The 16,685-nt window shown below is 37.5% G+C and overlaps 1 protein-coding gene across 9 annotated transcripts in view; it reads left to right on the top strand.

The window, feature by feature from the left end:
* ABI2 (abl interactor 2) overlaps nucleotides 1-16,685 on the top strand; it is a 105,358-nt gene that overhangs the window by 75,929 nt on the left and 12,744 nt on the right. For 5 of the 9 annotated variants that reach the window (XM_018060628.1, XM_018060610.1, XM_018060634.1 and 2 more), the window contains 3 exons: nucleotides 3,811-3,969; nucleotides 12,601-12,687; nucleotides 16,267-16,440. In XM_018060628.1, the coding sequence (XP_017916117.1) occupies nucleotides 3,811-3,969; nucleotides 12,601-12,687; nucleotides 16,267-16,440 (420 nt within the window). The remainder of the gene's footprint in view (nucleotides 1-3,810; nucleotides 3,970-12,600; nucleotides 12,688-16,266; nucleotides 16,441-16,685) is intronic. The other 4 variants (XM_018060647.1, XM_018060652.1, XM_018060623.1 and 1 more) reach the window with 1 other exon arrangement.

Raw genomic sequence — 16,685 nt, 5'->3', positions numbered from 1 at the left:
GCAGGCCGATTCAGTCGTCTGGCTCTGGCTCCTCTTACTTGGAACTCTGGCTTCATGTTTTTCGTCTGTGCTTTGTATTAAAAAAAAAAAAAAAATCTGCAGAATAATGTACTAACTAGAAAATGGCACGTGACTGAAGAGTAGAATTTCCTGAGGAAATCAGAGTAAAGTTTCTCGTTTTTCTAATGTGCTTGTGCTTAGTAGTTCAGTTGTGTCTGACTCTTTGGCATGGACTGTAGCCCTGCCAGGTTCCTCTGTCCATGGGATTTCCCAGATGAGAATGCTGGAGCGGGTTGCCATTTCCTTCTCCAAGGGGATCTTCCTAAGCAGGGATTGAACCCACATCCTCCTGCATTGGCAGGTGGATTCTTCACCACGGAAGCACTGGGGAAGCCCAGTTAATTAAGTACATTGTGCTACTACTGTATCTAGGTGTTGAACGTTTTAAATGTTTTAAAACACATTTTAAAAAATTCATTTTAATTCACCCATTTTGGATGGTATATTATGGCTTAGTTTCTATACCAGCACGTTTTAAGAAAAGCATCCTGTACTGAGGGTATTTAAACCTGAGCTGTCCTTTTGATTTACATACAGCTCTGTTAGGCCACTATAGCTAGTTAAATGTAAAAGTCCTGTTAGGCTCGCACATCAGTGGAGTAAGGAATACGTCTTGAAATCCGCTGTAGGCCTAGAAAGGACGAATCATCTCCACCTAGAGTCAGCATTATAATTTAATAACAGGTGCTGGTTCCTAGTCTGCACTGAGTCATTATCTATTATATGAGTGAACAATACGTTTTTTTTTTGAACAAAAAGCGTAATTAATGCCTTAATAACAATTCATATAGTTTCTTTAATGTACTGTTTTTGAATCTCCAGATACTTCTCTTTATTAAGGTTTAACTTATATACAGTGAAATCCAGCCTTTCTAGTGACTTCTTTGCGTTGTGACAAACGCACACAGCGATACCAGCACAGCCCCAGTGAAGGCGCACAGCAGCCCTGTCGTCCCCAGACCCCTCCTGCCCGCTTCGCAGGCAGTGCTTCCACTTCCCTCATTTCACTCTTTGCCCCTGGTTTTTTTTTCCCCCCTCTAAAGTTTTGCCTTTGTAGTAATATCACAAATGGAAGCATGCGTAATGTAATCTTTTCAGTCTGGCTTTTTGGCACAGTGCATTTGAGATTTATCCATTATTACATGTTTTGTTATTTTGTTCCTTTTTTACTACTGAGTAGTGTTCTATTGAATGGATTTACCAGTTTGTTGGTTGGTTTACCCTTTTCCCAATTGAGGGACATTTGGATTATTTACAGTTTTGGGTGATTATGAATAAAATTGCCAAATATATTCGCACACAGACTTTTGTGTGAGCACAGGCTTTCATTTCATTTGGGTAAATAACTTAGGGAGTAGGATTACTGGGTTGTATGGTAAATGAATGCTTAACTTTATAAAAAATTGGATAGCTGTTTTCCCAAGTGACTGTATAGTTTTGCACGTCCACCAGCAGGGTGTAAGACTGCCAGTCACTCTGCATACTTGTTAGTGCAGGGTACTGCCATAATGGCCTCCCTGGTGGCTCAGATGGTAAGGAATCTGCCTGCAGTGCAGGAGCCCTGGGTTTAGTCCCTGGGTCAGGAAGATCCCCTGGAGAAGGGAATGGGCCACTTACTCCAGTATTCTTGCCTAGAGAATTCCATGGACAGAGGAGCCTGGCGGGCTGTGTGATTGTCATTACATATATATATATATTTTTTTTTTTTTTATTCAGCCATCCTAATAGGTGTCTAATAGTTTATTGTGTGGTTTTGATTGACATTTCCCCAGTGAATGATGATGTAGAACATCTTTTCATGTGCTCAATTTGCCATATGTTATCTTTTTTGGCAAAATGTCTGTTCAGATGTTTTTGCCCCGCCCCCACCTTTGTAATTGGTTTGTTTGTTTTCTCATTAAATTCGCATATATTCTGAATATGTCTGATTAATTTTGTGATTCGCAGAATTTTTTTTCCATTCTGTGTCTTACCTTTTCATTCATGGTGTCTTTTAAAGAGCAGACGTTCTTTATTTTGATGAAGTCCAGCTCATTGCTGTTTTCCCTTTTGTGCATTGTGCGTTTTGATGTTGTGTTTACAGACTCTCTACGTAAGGTCAAAAAGAGCTTTGTCTTATTTTCTTCTAGAAGTTTTTAGTTTTAGGGTTTTTAGTTAGGGCTGTGGTAATTAAACTATAGTTTTGTTTTTCAACTCAAAGCAGAATAAATGCCCTTGTTAATGGTTTGAATAGAATCTTTATTATGTAATGTCTTTGGATCACTGAGGGCTTATAACATGGGAAATTTTAGGCTGGATGTAACTATATAAAATTCATAATGGTGTTTTCAGAGTTTTTAGCTCAGTGATTCTAGGTTTAAGATGTTGCAGATTGACTCCTAAAATGCCAGTATTGTGTATCTGGTGATTCAAGTGACAGAATATACCTTCTTATAGTTGTTTATTAGTTTACCTGCTTTTACATGTTTACCATGGCTATGTAAACTTGACAGTGGATTATGTCTAAGCTTGACTACTCAAGATTTTTATACAACAGAATTGAGTTTTAGGTTTTGACACGGTCATATATATGAAGAGTAAATGCTGTAGCAGCTCTTGAGTGCTTTTATAACATTCTTTATATGAGTATCCATATGAATCCAAGTTTGATCGACTTTATAGCTCCTGTAGATCAGTTTTAGGCATGTAAAACCATTTGACAGTCATGGAAAAGATGAATTGTCGGCCTTTTCTCTTATCGCCTCTTCCCCTCCCTTCCTCCCTCTTTCCTTTCCCCTCCCTTCCACCTTTCATTCCCCCTCCTTTCTCTTGCCTCCTCCTCTCTCCCTCATTCTTCTCTCTCCTCCCCTCCCTTCTTCTCTTCTTTTGCCCTGCTGTCTCATGGGCGCTCCATGAGAGAGTACTTGATCTGTCTGTACAGTAGGCCCTTAGCTAATGATTTTAAGTTGGACTGGAATCAAGATAAAATTTAAGAACTTGATTGCATTAGATGGTTGGTTGGATTAGGAAGAGTGTCTTCCGTTTGCATTAGTTGTTGAAGTACTCTGAGCAAAATGTAGTGAAATTGCTGATAAATACGAACAAGTTCCAGGATGATACTAAAATTAGATATATTTGATACAATTTTTGTATCTTAGCTTTTTTCATAACTGTAACTTTTCTAAACTCAGAGACAAAATAACTTCAGAGAAGGATATTTTTGATTGAAAAATGTGATTCAGAATTATGTCACTTGACCTTTTGCTGAAATATTTTATGATTTCCTTTAAATAAATTGGTTTGCTACTTTAAATTTACTATTATTATTATTATTATTTTGGAATAAGAGTGTGTGTCAAACATTTTTTCTTTTGCTTTCCTAAATGTTATTCTTACTTTTTTGAGCTTAGTTTTTGGTGTTTCATTGCTGGTGTTTGCAGAGGAAGTGAGCCATAAATTTTAATTGTGATGATTGTGAAACCCTATCAAAATTACTAATTTAATAAACTCACAATATTAGTTAGTAATGTATTTAGATATAGCTTTTCCAAACCTAACCATAGTTTTATTTACCTACTTTCCTAGTTTTTGCACTTTGATATACTGTCAACTGAGCAGTAACTGTCACTTTGCATTAATATTTGTCAGACAGCAGTTAAATTAAATATTTTTATTTTTTAATAATCTTGGTGAGATTCAGGCATTATACCTAAAGTATTTTATCGTCTGAGATAATTTTAATGACAAGTGTATGTTCTGTCTTTTTTCCAGGTCATCCTGTTCAGTTTTACAGCATGAATAGGCCTGCTGCTCGCCATACACCCCCAACAATAGGGGGCTCCTTGCCCTATAGACGCCCTCCTTCCATCACTTCACAAACAAGCCTTCAGAATCAGATGAACGGAGGACCTTTTTATAGCCAGAACCCAGGTTAGACTTTCTTTTGCAGTCTATGGAATGTATCTAATTTAAAAATCTTCAATTACTGAGACAAAAAAACCTTTAATTGCAAATGACTAGTATATAGTTGATGAATAATATTATTTGTTGAATGAGTGGAAGAATGAATACAGGTTGCTGATATTGTATATCTTCCAGTTCTTTTGAAAAATCAACATGGTTTCCATATAGAGTTGTAGAAGTTAATTTTTCTGAATAGAATGTTTTTGAATGTGCTAGTGATTATTTGTTTTTTAAATTAATACTGTGGTGAACAGTGTTTCCTTCTTATTTAGTCAGATTTCATTAATTGCTGTTCATACAGCAAGGATTAGTCAGATACCTTGCTGTATGAATAGCAGTTAATGAAATTTGAACATACATGAGCAGAGTTAACAAGTAGCAAAAGAAAAGGAAAATATTTTTGAAACTGCTTTGTGGTGGGCAGTTACACTTTGGTCTTCAGTTCTGCTACCAAAGCTCTGATGGAGCAACTGCGACTTGAGCAGACTGATCAGGGTGTAACAGTCATCTTTCAGTGGCATCATGTGTACAGAGGAGCTAAAATAGCACATATTTAATACTTAACAGTCATTTGTTTCACTTCCCCAGAGAGGGTCAGAGCAAATATTATTCTCTGTGACTGCTGTGGACGTGTTATGTGAACTTGGTGTGTTTTTCTGGATTTTTGCCAAGAGACCAGTAAGCCCATGTGTGATCACCTCTAGTGTTATTCCATTTTGGATAAGCCCTGAATTATATGGAGCGAAAATCTGTCTATGTTTTGGTGAAACCTTGTTATATCCTTTGGAGCCTTGCAGAACAAATTTGGTCCTCCTTTTACATAAACAGATCTTAAAGAATACTTTTTTTGGTTTTTTAACCTCATTTGATTCTTATAATCATGTGATCATTTTCATCTGTATTTTACAGATCAGGAAACAGACTAAGTAGTCAAGTTAGGAGTTGAATTTAGGTCATCTGACTCTTAAGTTCCCTGTTATTTCCATTGTACTATCCTACCTACCTTAAGATTTAAAAACATCTTTCTCTTACCCTCCCAAGGGTAGGGGGGTGGGAAGGAGGATGCCCACATCATAATGTAAAAAGCTGTGAACAGTTTTTCATCTGTATCATCCTGGGAATAGTTCTTGGTAACTACTTGTTGAATGTGGAATCCCCTCATTGTTTTGGGTCCCTCTTGTAAATTAAATGCCACATTTATAGTCTAATCAGTGCACAGAGCAGCCTGGCAGTCTACAGTCCGTAGGGTCACAAAGAGACACAGCTGAGCTAGTGACACTTAAATAGACATGTTCTTAAAAGAAATTTTACTAGATTATTTTGAGAAATATGCATGTGCAGTTTTAATGAGTCTTAAATAAAAGTAGTTGCTCTTTTTCTAATGTTTGACCAAATTAAAACCTATAATTAAAATTTAATTAATTTAAATCCTTTGGGTTATTCTGTTTTTTAAAATTTTGCTTTCTTGAAATGTAGTTGATTTACAGCGTCGGATTGGTTTCAGGTGTATGGCAAAGTGCTTCAGTTATACAGGTGTATATCTCTTACTTCTGTCTTTGATCGCACTTAATGATTTTGGGTGTGCCATTCTTTTTAACTCATTGTGAACTCCGTTTTGGCAGATACACCTGTCTTTTCTTACGTTCTACTTTTAAATCGTGTTCCAAACCCATATTTGTACAGATGCTATTTTGTACCTAAATGCATATTTCATTTTTAAATTGTAATTGGTTAGATATGGCCTGTTTCATAGCTCTGCTAAAGATAAGCTCTCTCCCTGACTCTTTTGGAAGTCTAGACAGTTATTGCTTATGGCGTTTATGCCCTTCTTTACCCTAACGTAGAGTTTAAAAGAATAGTGTCAATCCAGAATGGGCTGATTCCATAATGGAACTGGGAGATGCTTCATTATTACAGCTTGGGACCAAGTATACATGATACTCAGAAAGTATATATAGGGGTATTTCATACTATGTAAATGTACATACCAATATACTGGTCCCATGAGAACCATCCTGGTGGAATTTATTTGAAGCTTATTTAAGTATATATTTAAATATATTTTAAATACGTATTTTAACGCTTCTTTGTAAATCTGATTTTGCATATATTTTGAAAGTATATGTTAAAGTAGAAAAATAACTGACTCTAAGGAATGAGTGTTAATGAAAGTATTTTTCACACTCATGGGAAGTATAAAGTGAATTGAGATTTTTGAGCCTTCAGCATAATGTGGGAGGCAATTTAGTTAGTTTTTATGCACTTCTCTTGATAAGTTCTGCCTTGCTTCTCCAGGAATTTGGTATTTGTTTAAAGAGGATGCCTACAACTTTGTTAGTTGAATAATTAGTGCCTTTTTCTAAACTAAAAAAGTTTTTAGTTAAATTATGTTCTTTGAAACCCTTTTTGCAAGACTTAGTGCTTTGTAAGCCAGTATTCTAAGGCTGTTAGATGCACTTTCATTTTATCTGCTTTAGATGATTATGTAAGTCTCATATTATTCCCACTTGTCTTAAAATGGTCCTTGTTTTTTATATTTAGAATGAGAAAATTTGTTGTGTTTTCCTAAGTAGCTAATTACCTGATTTAACAAAATGATCCCAGGTTTGTGTTTTATGAGCATATTTTTCGCAGCTGGAGGCTTGACATGGCTTTGTGCCTCTGAGGAAGTGAGCTGCCAGGCAAGGATTCATGTGAATGTAAATTCAGTGAGGCTTTCTGTGCAACGTTAAGTCTAACAGCACTGCTGCTATATTTGGTTTGAGTTTGAAATGGCATTGTAACATAGGAATGAAAACATGGAACCCCTGATATGCAGGGCCAAGTTCTTGAAGCATAATATTTGTTTTCTAATGGGATTATTTCAGAAACAAGTTAATGAAAGGAACACTTTAATCAGGACATAACTGAATCCTATGTGGTTCTTATTGTTTCTTAATCTAATCCAGACAAGGAAAAAAGAATATTAGTTTATCATTCATCTTGTCATCATCAAGAGAGGCATTGAAACAACTAGGGTTAATCACAAGTTTTAACAGTTTTTGCCTTCAATATAAATATGAAGCACTTTGGTGGTAAAGAAGAATATACATGTATGTTTGTACTTGTACATCTGTATATGTTAACCTACTTTGGTAAGTGCCTTAATTTGGGCTGCTATAACAAAGTTCCATAGGGTGGGTAGCTTATAAACTAGAGATTAATTGCTTGCAGTTCTGAGGCTGAAAGCCGGAGATCGGTGCCAACATGGCTGAGCTCTGGTGAGAGCCCTCTTCATGTTGTAGGCTGCTGTCTTGTATCCTTGTTGTTTAGTTGCAAAGTCATGGTTGACTCCTTTGCAGCCCCGTGGCCTGTAGCCTGCCAGGCTCCTCTGTCCATGGGATTTTCCAGGCAGTACTGGAGTGGGTTATCATTTCCTTCTCCAGGGGGTCTTCTGACCCATGTCTCCTGCACTGGGAGGCAGATTCTTTACTCCTGAGCCACCCTGGGAAACCTATTGTATCCTCAGATGGCAGAAAAAGAGAGAGAGCTCTCTGGGGGTTTTGTTTTTGTTTGTTTGGGCAATGCCTTTTGACAGTTTTTTTAAATATAATTTTTTGGGCCTATCTTTCGCCCAGTGTTTGTACCTCCCACTCCCCAATCCCCAGATTGTACCCCCTCCTGATAGCCACTGGTTTGTTCTCCATATCTGTGAATCTGCTTCTTTTCTGCTATATTCACTAATTTGTTGTATTTTTTAGATTCCACATGAAAGTGATATCATACAGTATTTGTCTTTCTCTGTCTGACTTGTTTCACTTTAGTATAATGCCCTCTAACTCCATCCATGTTGCTGCAAATGGCAAAATTTTGTTCCTTTTAGTATCCCATGTGTGGAACACCTCCCCAAATTCCCACATCCTTATACCATCATGTTGGAGGTTAGGATTTCATATGAATTTTGGGGAGATACATTCAGTCCTTAAAAATGGGAAATCAGTAATGTGGTGTTTTAAGTACTAAAGTGAAAGTGGAGTCGTAAAAGAGATCTTACATTTTACCATTCATATTATAACAAAGACTAAAAAAATCTAATCCATAAAGTGGAATGTTGGCTCCAAGCAACGTGACTGTGTATAATTATGTAAGAAAGGAATTTCTGAATGAGTATGGTGTTTTATATAGGGAAGATGTCAGGCTTCCCTGAATATTATTATAAATAATTTTTTAAAAAATTGAGAAAGCGGTGTTGGGTTGGTGGTATCGTGAAAGAAAAGCCATAACACATCTTCTCTAAATGATAATTAACTTACAGCTTTACTATAAATCTCCAGAAAAATACAGATGTGGGAGGAGGGATTAGCAAAGTATAAACAAAGAGCCGCATCCAGAGGCTATTTTTGAATCCTCATTTTCGGCAGTCTTTAGTGTCTGTCAGTGATGCTTACTCTAGGGAAAACAAAAAAGCAAGGAAAAACTGAAAAATCTAAGTATATTATCAGACGAATCAGTAAACCAAATAGACCCTTTTCATCATTAAAAATACAGGCTGCGTTTTTAAATTACGTGGATTAATTTGCTGCTTTTTCTTGGTGTAATATCATTGTTTTCTCATTTGAAAAGGAATAACAAAAATGATAGAATTCATTTAACTCTTCTGAGACTACAGGAGTGATAGTTCTTTGCAACCATATTCTTTTCCATCAAAAAAGCTCTTCTTACTGAGTATAATTAGTTAGGTTCACTTTTAAATACTCCTAAGCAATACTCCTGTCCATGTTTAGAACACATTTCCCTTTGAAAATGATAACATTATCTCTGTCACTGGAATGTAAAATATTAGCAACTAAACTTGAATGGACTATCAAATGGATGGCCTCTAAAGATGATATCTTTAATGGTTTCAGAAATAGTATTTAGAGTGGTTATTTTGTCTAATTTTCTTATAGTATTTAGAAAGCTGTAAAACACACACACACAAAACAATGTAATAGTCTCATTTTTCTTCAAAACTCCTTTTACCTTTTAACACACTAAGCCTCAAAGATGTTCCATGATGTTGTGAATAGTCAGGAAGATCATGCTTAGGAATTCTGTGTATTTCATCAGCACAGGCTCATCCTCTAAGTTTGGTTTGCCTTACCTTTTATATCTACATATTGCTGAGTGCACATAAGCTATAGTTTTTATAGCTATTCTACTTAAGATCGCTCTATAAACTCCAGTGTCTTCTTGAGCCTTTCTCTTCATATTAACTTCATTGTTGTGTGATGTGAACATATTACTGAATCTAAGTGTGGAGATCTTTTGGTGATTATAGGGAAAAGGTTGTTGTGTGAGGAATCAAACAGAGAGAATGGAAACAAATTGATAGTTGCTTTTTGCTCTTGCCTGTTCATGAGCTCCTTGGCCTAGAACTGAACATTGCAAACAGTTGTTCACATCAAAATCCAGCTTAAATTCACCTAAAATAGTTCATTTTCAATTTAGGAAGATAAATCTAGTCTAAAGTAGGATCTTCTGGTTCACAGGTTTTCTGAGGAAATCTTGCTGACCAGAAAGAAAATGCTGTGGTAACTAAATTAATTTGGATCATCATGTAAAAAGTTTGCCTTGGGCAAAAATAGAATTTGGGGCAACATTTGTAAGCTCCACTTGAAACTGAATTTTTTTAACATGCCTTGGACTGGCTTTGATAAAACCTAACTTGTTCTGTTGTAAAGTAATTCCATTTAAGGAAGATCTGGGATCAGTTTTTACCTGGGCTGCTGTTGGTGGACGTCCCTAAAAAGACCACTGTAGTTTCAAGTTTTCACTTTCAGAACTAGAAAAGAAAAAATTCATTCAAAAAACAATATACATACAAAAAGTCTGTTCTAAGTTAGGTGTCTAATCATTCTGTTTTAGCTCAATACTAGGTTGTTTTCTTTTTTTCTTTCTTTTTTTAATGGTAAAGACTGAAGTGGGAAGTTCTCTACTTTTCCGTTACAGGCAAGAGAGAATTCCATCTTATTTGAATGAGCATACACGCTTTTCTAGCGCAGCCGGCCTCTGCTGCTGTTTCTCAGTTTTACCTGCTTCGTCTCCGCCACCTCTCCGCTCATTGGTTTCTCTTACCCCAAGTTTGGAAACAGTATTGTGAACATATCAGCAATTGGTCTAGGCCTCTAAGAGTGGGAGACAGACACCCAACTTAAGGGTTTGCTGCCAAGAAGTATAAAAAACATATCCAAAAGGTATCTTTTAAAGAAAGTTGCCGATTTCTAGGGTTACTTTACTCTGTCCCTTAAGTCTGGGCTGTTCTTCAGAATCACGTGGGTAACTCTGGTCCGCACAGTACGTGTACATGTCTTGCCTGCAGTTACCCACAGCACAGCTGTTCTTCCTCCTGACTGCTACCACCTTTGCACCGTTGATGGTTTCTACAAATTCAACCCAGACTTTCCAGTTGCCTCCCATGTGTATGCTTAAGTTACTTTCATACATCTTATTTATCATGCCATTATTTCTTCCTGACTTTTCTTTCCCTGTACTTACAGCCTACTTCATTCTCTGTACTACTCACCAACATTAATGTGGTTAATGGCACCTCTGCCTTCATAGTTAAGAAGGAAAAAAAAATCTAAGAATATCTTCAGCTGTTTCCTTCATGTGGTACCTAAATCCTTAGTTACCAAATGCTCTTTTTGTCCCCACTGTTACTAAGTTCTGTCTTTTTCTTTCTGCTTCTATTACCTTGATTTTTGTGTGCCAGGCCTTGAGTTAGACTTCCTATATACATTTTTTTTTCTTTTTAATCTTTGTAGTTACACTGTAAAGTAGGTTGCATTATATCTTTCATTTCACATTTATGGTTTAAATTTGAAAAAGTTAAATAACTTGCTGCTCCAATAGCAAGGAAATAGCAAATCAGGTTTCTGATGTTAGGTGACTTTATTTATTTGGCTGCACCTTGAGGCATGTGGGATCTTGTGTGTTGCGCATGCTAAATTGCTCAGTCATGTCTGACTCTTTGTGACCCCATGTACTGCAGCCCACCAGGCTCCTCTGTCCGTGGTATTTTCCAGGCAAGAATACTTAGTAGAGTGGGTGGCCATTTCCTTTTCCAGGGGATCTTCCCAACCCGGGGATGGAACCTGGATCTCTACTGCATTGGCAGGCAGGTTCTTTCCCACTAGCGCCGCCTAGGATGTGGGATCTTAGTTCCCTGATAACCTGAACTCTTCAGCAGAAGCTCAGCCTTAACCCCTGGACTGCCAGAGAAGACCTGCTAGGTGACTTTGAAGTCCCAAGCTGTTTCCACTAAGCACTCTTTCACCTACCATTTAAGATTCCTCCCTGTTCCATATCCACCTGTTTGTCTTTGTAGTTTTGTACTTTCTCTCTCAAGCATCTTATGCCAGCCATGTGGAAATACTTATGGTTTGTAAACTGGTCGTGCTGCTTGATACCTCAAAGCCTTTGCCCCGCACTTGGTTCTCAGCTTGTCTTTCTCAACCCTGGTCTGTCTGTTGAGCTCCTTTTATTCTGGTACCTGCCCAGAGGTTATTTCTGTGTAGCCCTCAACCCTGCGCAAACCCTGGCCCCCTTCCTCCCCACCATAACACCACGTCATCACCACTGCCTCTTCTACCTCCACCACCTGCAGGGAATTGCTGCAAGTATTGTTGGCTTGGGGCTGTTATTTTACCTCGCATTCCCAACTAGAAAGTGATTTTTTTTTTGAGGGCAGTGAGTCTTATTTATCTTTTTAGTTTTATTAGTCTTACCTGTGATTTGAAGCTCATAAAGGTGTTCTCTCTTTATAAGAAAATGCACATCATACTGTTTACTCAATCTGAAGGAAACCCTAATTGTGGAGTTAATCTTGGGAAGTTGTTTGCCATGTACGTGGCTTCTCTGTATATTTACCTAGATTAAATGTTTGTTGAAGACACACGAGTGCTAGATGCTTACCAGATGTTTAAGAGGGAAGGACAACTTTGTGGGGAAAGGAATGGTTTGAATGAGGCGAGCATTTTTCTGTAGGGTCACGGTGAAAATGCCCGAAATAGGTGGTATGAATTGGGATTGTGGGAAAGTGTAAAGATACAAACCTGACTCACAGAGAATGGCTTTGATATTGGTCTCTTAGCAGAGTGCTTGCCCCTAAATGGGAAGTAAGTAAATATTTGTTTAATTACCAATTAATTTTTCCTGTTTAATGAAGTAATGAAAAGTATGAAATTAGGAGGCTGGCACGTAATGGTCTTTTTTCCCTTGTATTGATGAACATTTAAACTTGTAACTTCCAAGGTAAAATTTGGAAAACCAGACTACTCATGGTAATCTGAAGAAATTCTTTTTTTGAAAAGACATGCTATTGTATGAAAAGACAATTTGCCATTGTATCTTAGAATAGATGGGTATATATAAATGCTTCCTGTTGTAAGCTTTTAAAACTTCCCTAACACTTTGTTTTGTGTTAATGACTTATCTCTCAAAAGAGCGCCTTAAGACTGCTTGTAAAATGGTGACCACAGTGGTTCCCCCATGTATGTTTGTTTTATTGTGTTATCCTTTCCTTTTAATGTGACTTGCCCTTACCCCTTATCCTCCACACCTTTTTTGTTTTTGCAGTATCTCTTGCTCCTCCTCCTCCCTCCATCCTACAGGTAACTCCTCAGTTACCTTTAATGGGATTTGTGGCCAGAGTCCAAGAAAATAGTAAGTTTATGTCTTCTTTATGCTGTAGATCAGATTATAGGTGTAAAATGTCATTTATATATGATTGGCTGAATAGTCATTCATTCACCAGTATGTCAGATATTTGATTATTATGAACAAGTCACTCACTGTATGAGCCACTAGTGTGGATGATAAAATAACGAAGATGAAATTCTCTGCTTTCAAACAGCTTAAAGTCTGCTAGTGAAGATAAGACAAACAAAAAATAAGGCACGTGTAAAAAGAGAAATCACATCTAATTGAGGAGATGCTCTTTAGTTACCAGGCAGCCCACCTTTTTCTCTCTGGATTGCTCAGACACTTAGTCTGTCACTGGAGTTTTAGGGTTTTGTGGCTGGCCTGAGAATCTTTCTCCAGTCCTGTGATTCCAGGTGTAAAGATGAGCCATGCCATGGCGGGTCCCAGAGAACCAAATTGTCAGTCTGTCTTCTAAGATGCCGCATAGATTGGCAAGGTATTTAAGTTGGCTTGTGGTCTGGTGTTGAGTGATGCAGAAACAGATAACTAATCTTATTGACAGGCTGAGTTTTCCTCTAAGGAAGCATTAAAATGGAAGCGCAGGAGACTGATATCTACAAAGCAGGAGACCTGGGTCAGTGTTCAGTGAGGAGCTGCTGTTACAGGGACCAGTGAGCACGGCCTGCATGATAGCTGAGTTCTCTTCTCGCAAGCAGTCTATGTAGGAGGCACGGCACAATCGAAAGGCTGCACGATGGCTGTGAAATCTGAACTAGGGGAGTTACGCTCATAAAAGAGAGAACGTCATCAGGCTGATGCAGCCCAGTGCCTACATCTCATAACAGGGATGGCCTTGCCAGTGGGACAGAAACACTTGCATTCTGTTGCTTAAGACTCCTGCTCCTTTGGAAACGAGCATTGCCAGTGCTAGAATGGAAGCTCTATGAGAGCAGGGATTTTTGCTTGTTTCCTTCACTGGCATTTAGAAAAGCATCTGACACGTAGCAGACACTTTTAGTTCCTTTTTTGTGTGTGTGCTTCCACAGCTAACTAAATGCCCCCTTTTTGTCGATACGTTTCTTGCTTGTATTTTGACTGGTTATAATCCAGTCGTATTGGCCTGAGGGCTCAGTTCTCTTTCGGGTACCTTTGCATCTCTGTTTGCTAATTTCTGAAAATAGTCTGTTTTACTTCTGTTTATTGGATGGTACCCATGAGCACCTCCAATACTTCCCACAGTGTGAATACCTTTTAGATGATCTTTTCTCATTTCTTTTATAGTTGTATACATTTTCTCACCTACAAAATGTATACAAATAAGAGACTCTGTATATAAGGTGAGCCCTGACTGATTTTATAGACATAGCAGGAGTTAGACATTCAAATGGATGTTGTCTTCTTCAAAACATTCACCTTGGAAAGATATATACCTATCTTTTGGAGTTATCTTTATAGTTTTCAAGTACATTATTTTGAAGATACTCCCTGATAGCAGATATTTATATTAAGTTTGATGTTTGGAAGAAGTCTGGAATTATTTGGAACCAGTTATACTGGGCTAAGCAGTACAGCTATAATCTTGTTCTTAAACCTTTCTCTGGCTCCCATTGCTCTTTGGAGAGAGGTCAGACTGTTACAAGGCCCTTTCTGCTTAGTACTCCTCAGCTTCCTCAGGCCTCTTTCTACTGAACTTTGATCAGCTCTTTTGAAGGGTTCCTACTTTCTTACCTTTGTTTTTGTTACATCTGACATGAACTATCTACCCCCACCTTGGGCCATTAACTTTACTCATCCTTCCGGTTCCAGGAAGCCTTTCCTGACCCACATCAGAGATTTGGTCTATTGCTGTTTTCCATGACAACGTGAAGCACTAACCGCACGTAACCGTAACTGGAAGCTTGGTTGCCCATGTCTCCATGGCTTTTGCTCACTGCTGTATTCTCAGTGCTGAGCATAATAGCTGGCCATAGTAGGCTTACAGTTGATGTTTCTGAATGAATAATGAAGCATGACTTTAAAGTTATTGAATTGATCTCATCTCATCATAGTGTAGCTTTTAAGATAAGAGGCATTGGAGTTCAAATTCCTGCTCTTCCACTTACTGTAGGAGTACTTAATCTTGGAAAGCCAGATTCCACATCCATAAAATGAAGATTAAAAACACCATCTCCCAAGGTAAAGATTAAAATAAAGATTAAATGAATAATGTATTGTGAAGTGCTGAGTAATTGGAAGATTTTAACTAAAAGATAGTAGCATATGTCAGTTTTATTACACTGACTGAGGCAGTTTTAAGAAAAAGGGAGCAGTGGCAGCATCTTTGAGTAATTTTCTGGTATAATTTCTCAAGGTGATTGTTTTGAAAGGCAAAGTTCTTTGGATCCTTGTTTCTGTGCATTTGTTTAATCACCTTACCTTATAAATGCAACTAGGACATATTGATTCTTACCATAACCACATGTAATTTGTCCATAAAGTATATGCAAAAATCATGTACCTATATTTTTTATTTACTAAAAATCCCATTAGAACTAAAATGATTATTTTTACTGAGTAAAGAAAGTTTTGAGATTCATAATGTAGACAGGTCATGATACAGAGTGGCATTGCAGATTGGAAGAATACTGGAGCACAACAGAGTATGATGTGGATATGGCTGATCTTCATATTTTAAAACCCATTTGACTTAAAATCCATCTAATCTGATCCCTCAGCTTAGATAAAAGAGAGAAAATAAAGACGATTGCTTAGAGAATTTCATGGAAATAGTACTGGTATTTCAGAAATAAGCATTAATACTGTCCATTAAAATTGGACTGCTGATTGAATAAATGCAGCTTCATTCGGTTTATTTTGTTAAGCTAAGCTCAAATATGTACTCAGCATTTTGAAAGGCCTGGGTTCCCAGAGTTTGGAGATGATCTTTTAGACATTACTGCATTCTGATACCTGAACTGTGGATGCAGATTTCTATAAGAACACAATTCAAATATTTTAAATCACTGGGTCATAAGTTAGTCTGAATTACTTGAAATTCTGTACATATAAAATGAAACAGATACAAATATCTTCATGGATGAAGTTACCCAGAGATGTTTGTGATTTCCACCCCACTAATTTGGTAAAAATAAAATAAGGAAATTCATTGAGAGGAATGTGGCAGATTATTAAAATTTGTTCACTGGCCTCATTATAATTTGTTATAAATGGAATATGGTTAAAATATCTAAATTACTAATATTTCTGGTAACCACGCCTCCTTGGATATAATGTAAAGCCAAACTATATTGTACTGATCTTTCTTTGAAAGAATGGATTATGTATTAGCATAAACAGAGTCCAGAAGCTTAGTTAATAATAATCATCATTTTGGCTATTCTTTATTCACCATCCATCAGCACTAACCCAAAGGGAGGAGGAAGTCAGACTTGGAGATTTGACACAGTGTAGCTGGTGGGGACACTTCTCTTGCCTACTCATTGTTTTTTGAGATGATTATTTTCAGGTCTGGGTTTATGTTCCATGAACATAGGCGCTTGGATAGGAAACAGTGAACTTTGCACCATGTGTCGTTTTGTTACCAGCTGGATACATTCTTAGTTTCAGATGCACCACCTCCACCGCCACCTGTGGAAGAACCAGTCTTTGATGAATCCCCGCCACCGCCACCTCCCCCAGAAGATTACGAAGAGGAAGAGGCAGCCGTGGTTGAGTACAGTGATCCTTACGCTGAAGAGGACCCACCGTGGGCCCCAAGGTCTTACTTGGAAAAGGGTAAGTTTCAGAGGAATGTCTGGAACGATGGGAAGAAACTTCTGTGTACATATAGGAGCCTGTGTATTTTAATTAATTTCATTTACAAGGTTCAGTGTATTGAAGGTCACACTAGTAAAATTTCTGTGACTGATTTTTTGGTTGATTATATAATTTTTCCTGTTGAACATGCTTTTTATGAATGGTTTCTGTAAGGCAAAAATTTTAAAAAGATAGGGTTTTTTTGGAATGACTCAGGAGAGACT

This window comes from Capra hircus, chromosome 2 (genome assembly GCF_001704415.2).
Source record: "Capra hircus breed San Clemente chromosome 2, ASM170441v1, whole genome shotgun sequence".
NCBI lineage: Eukaryota > Metazoa > Chordata > Mammalia > Artiodactyla > Bovidae > Capra > Capra hircus.
This window is presented reverse-complemented; position numbering and strand designations above follow the sequence as displayed.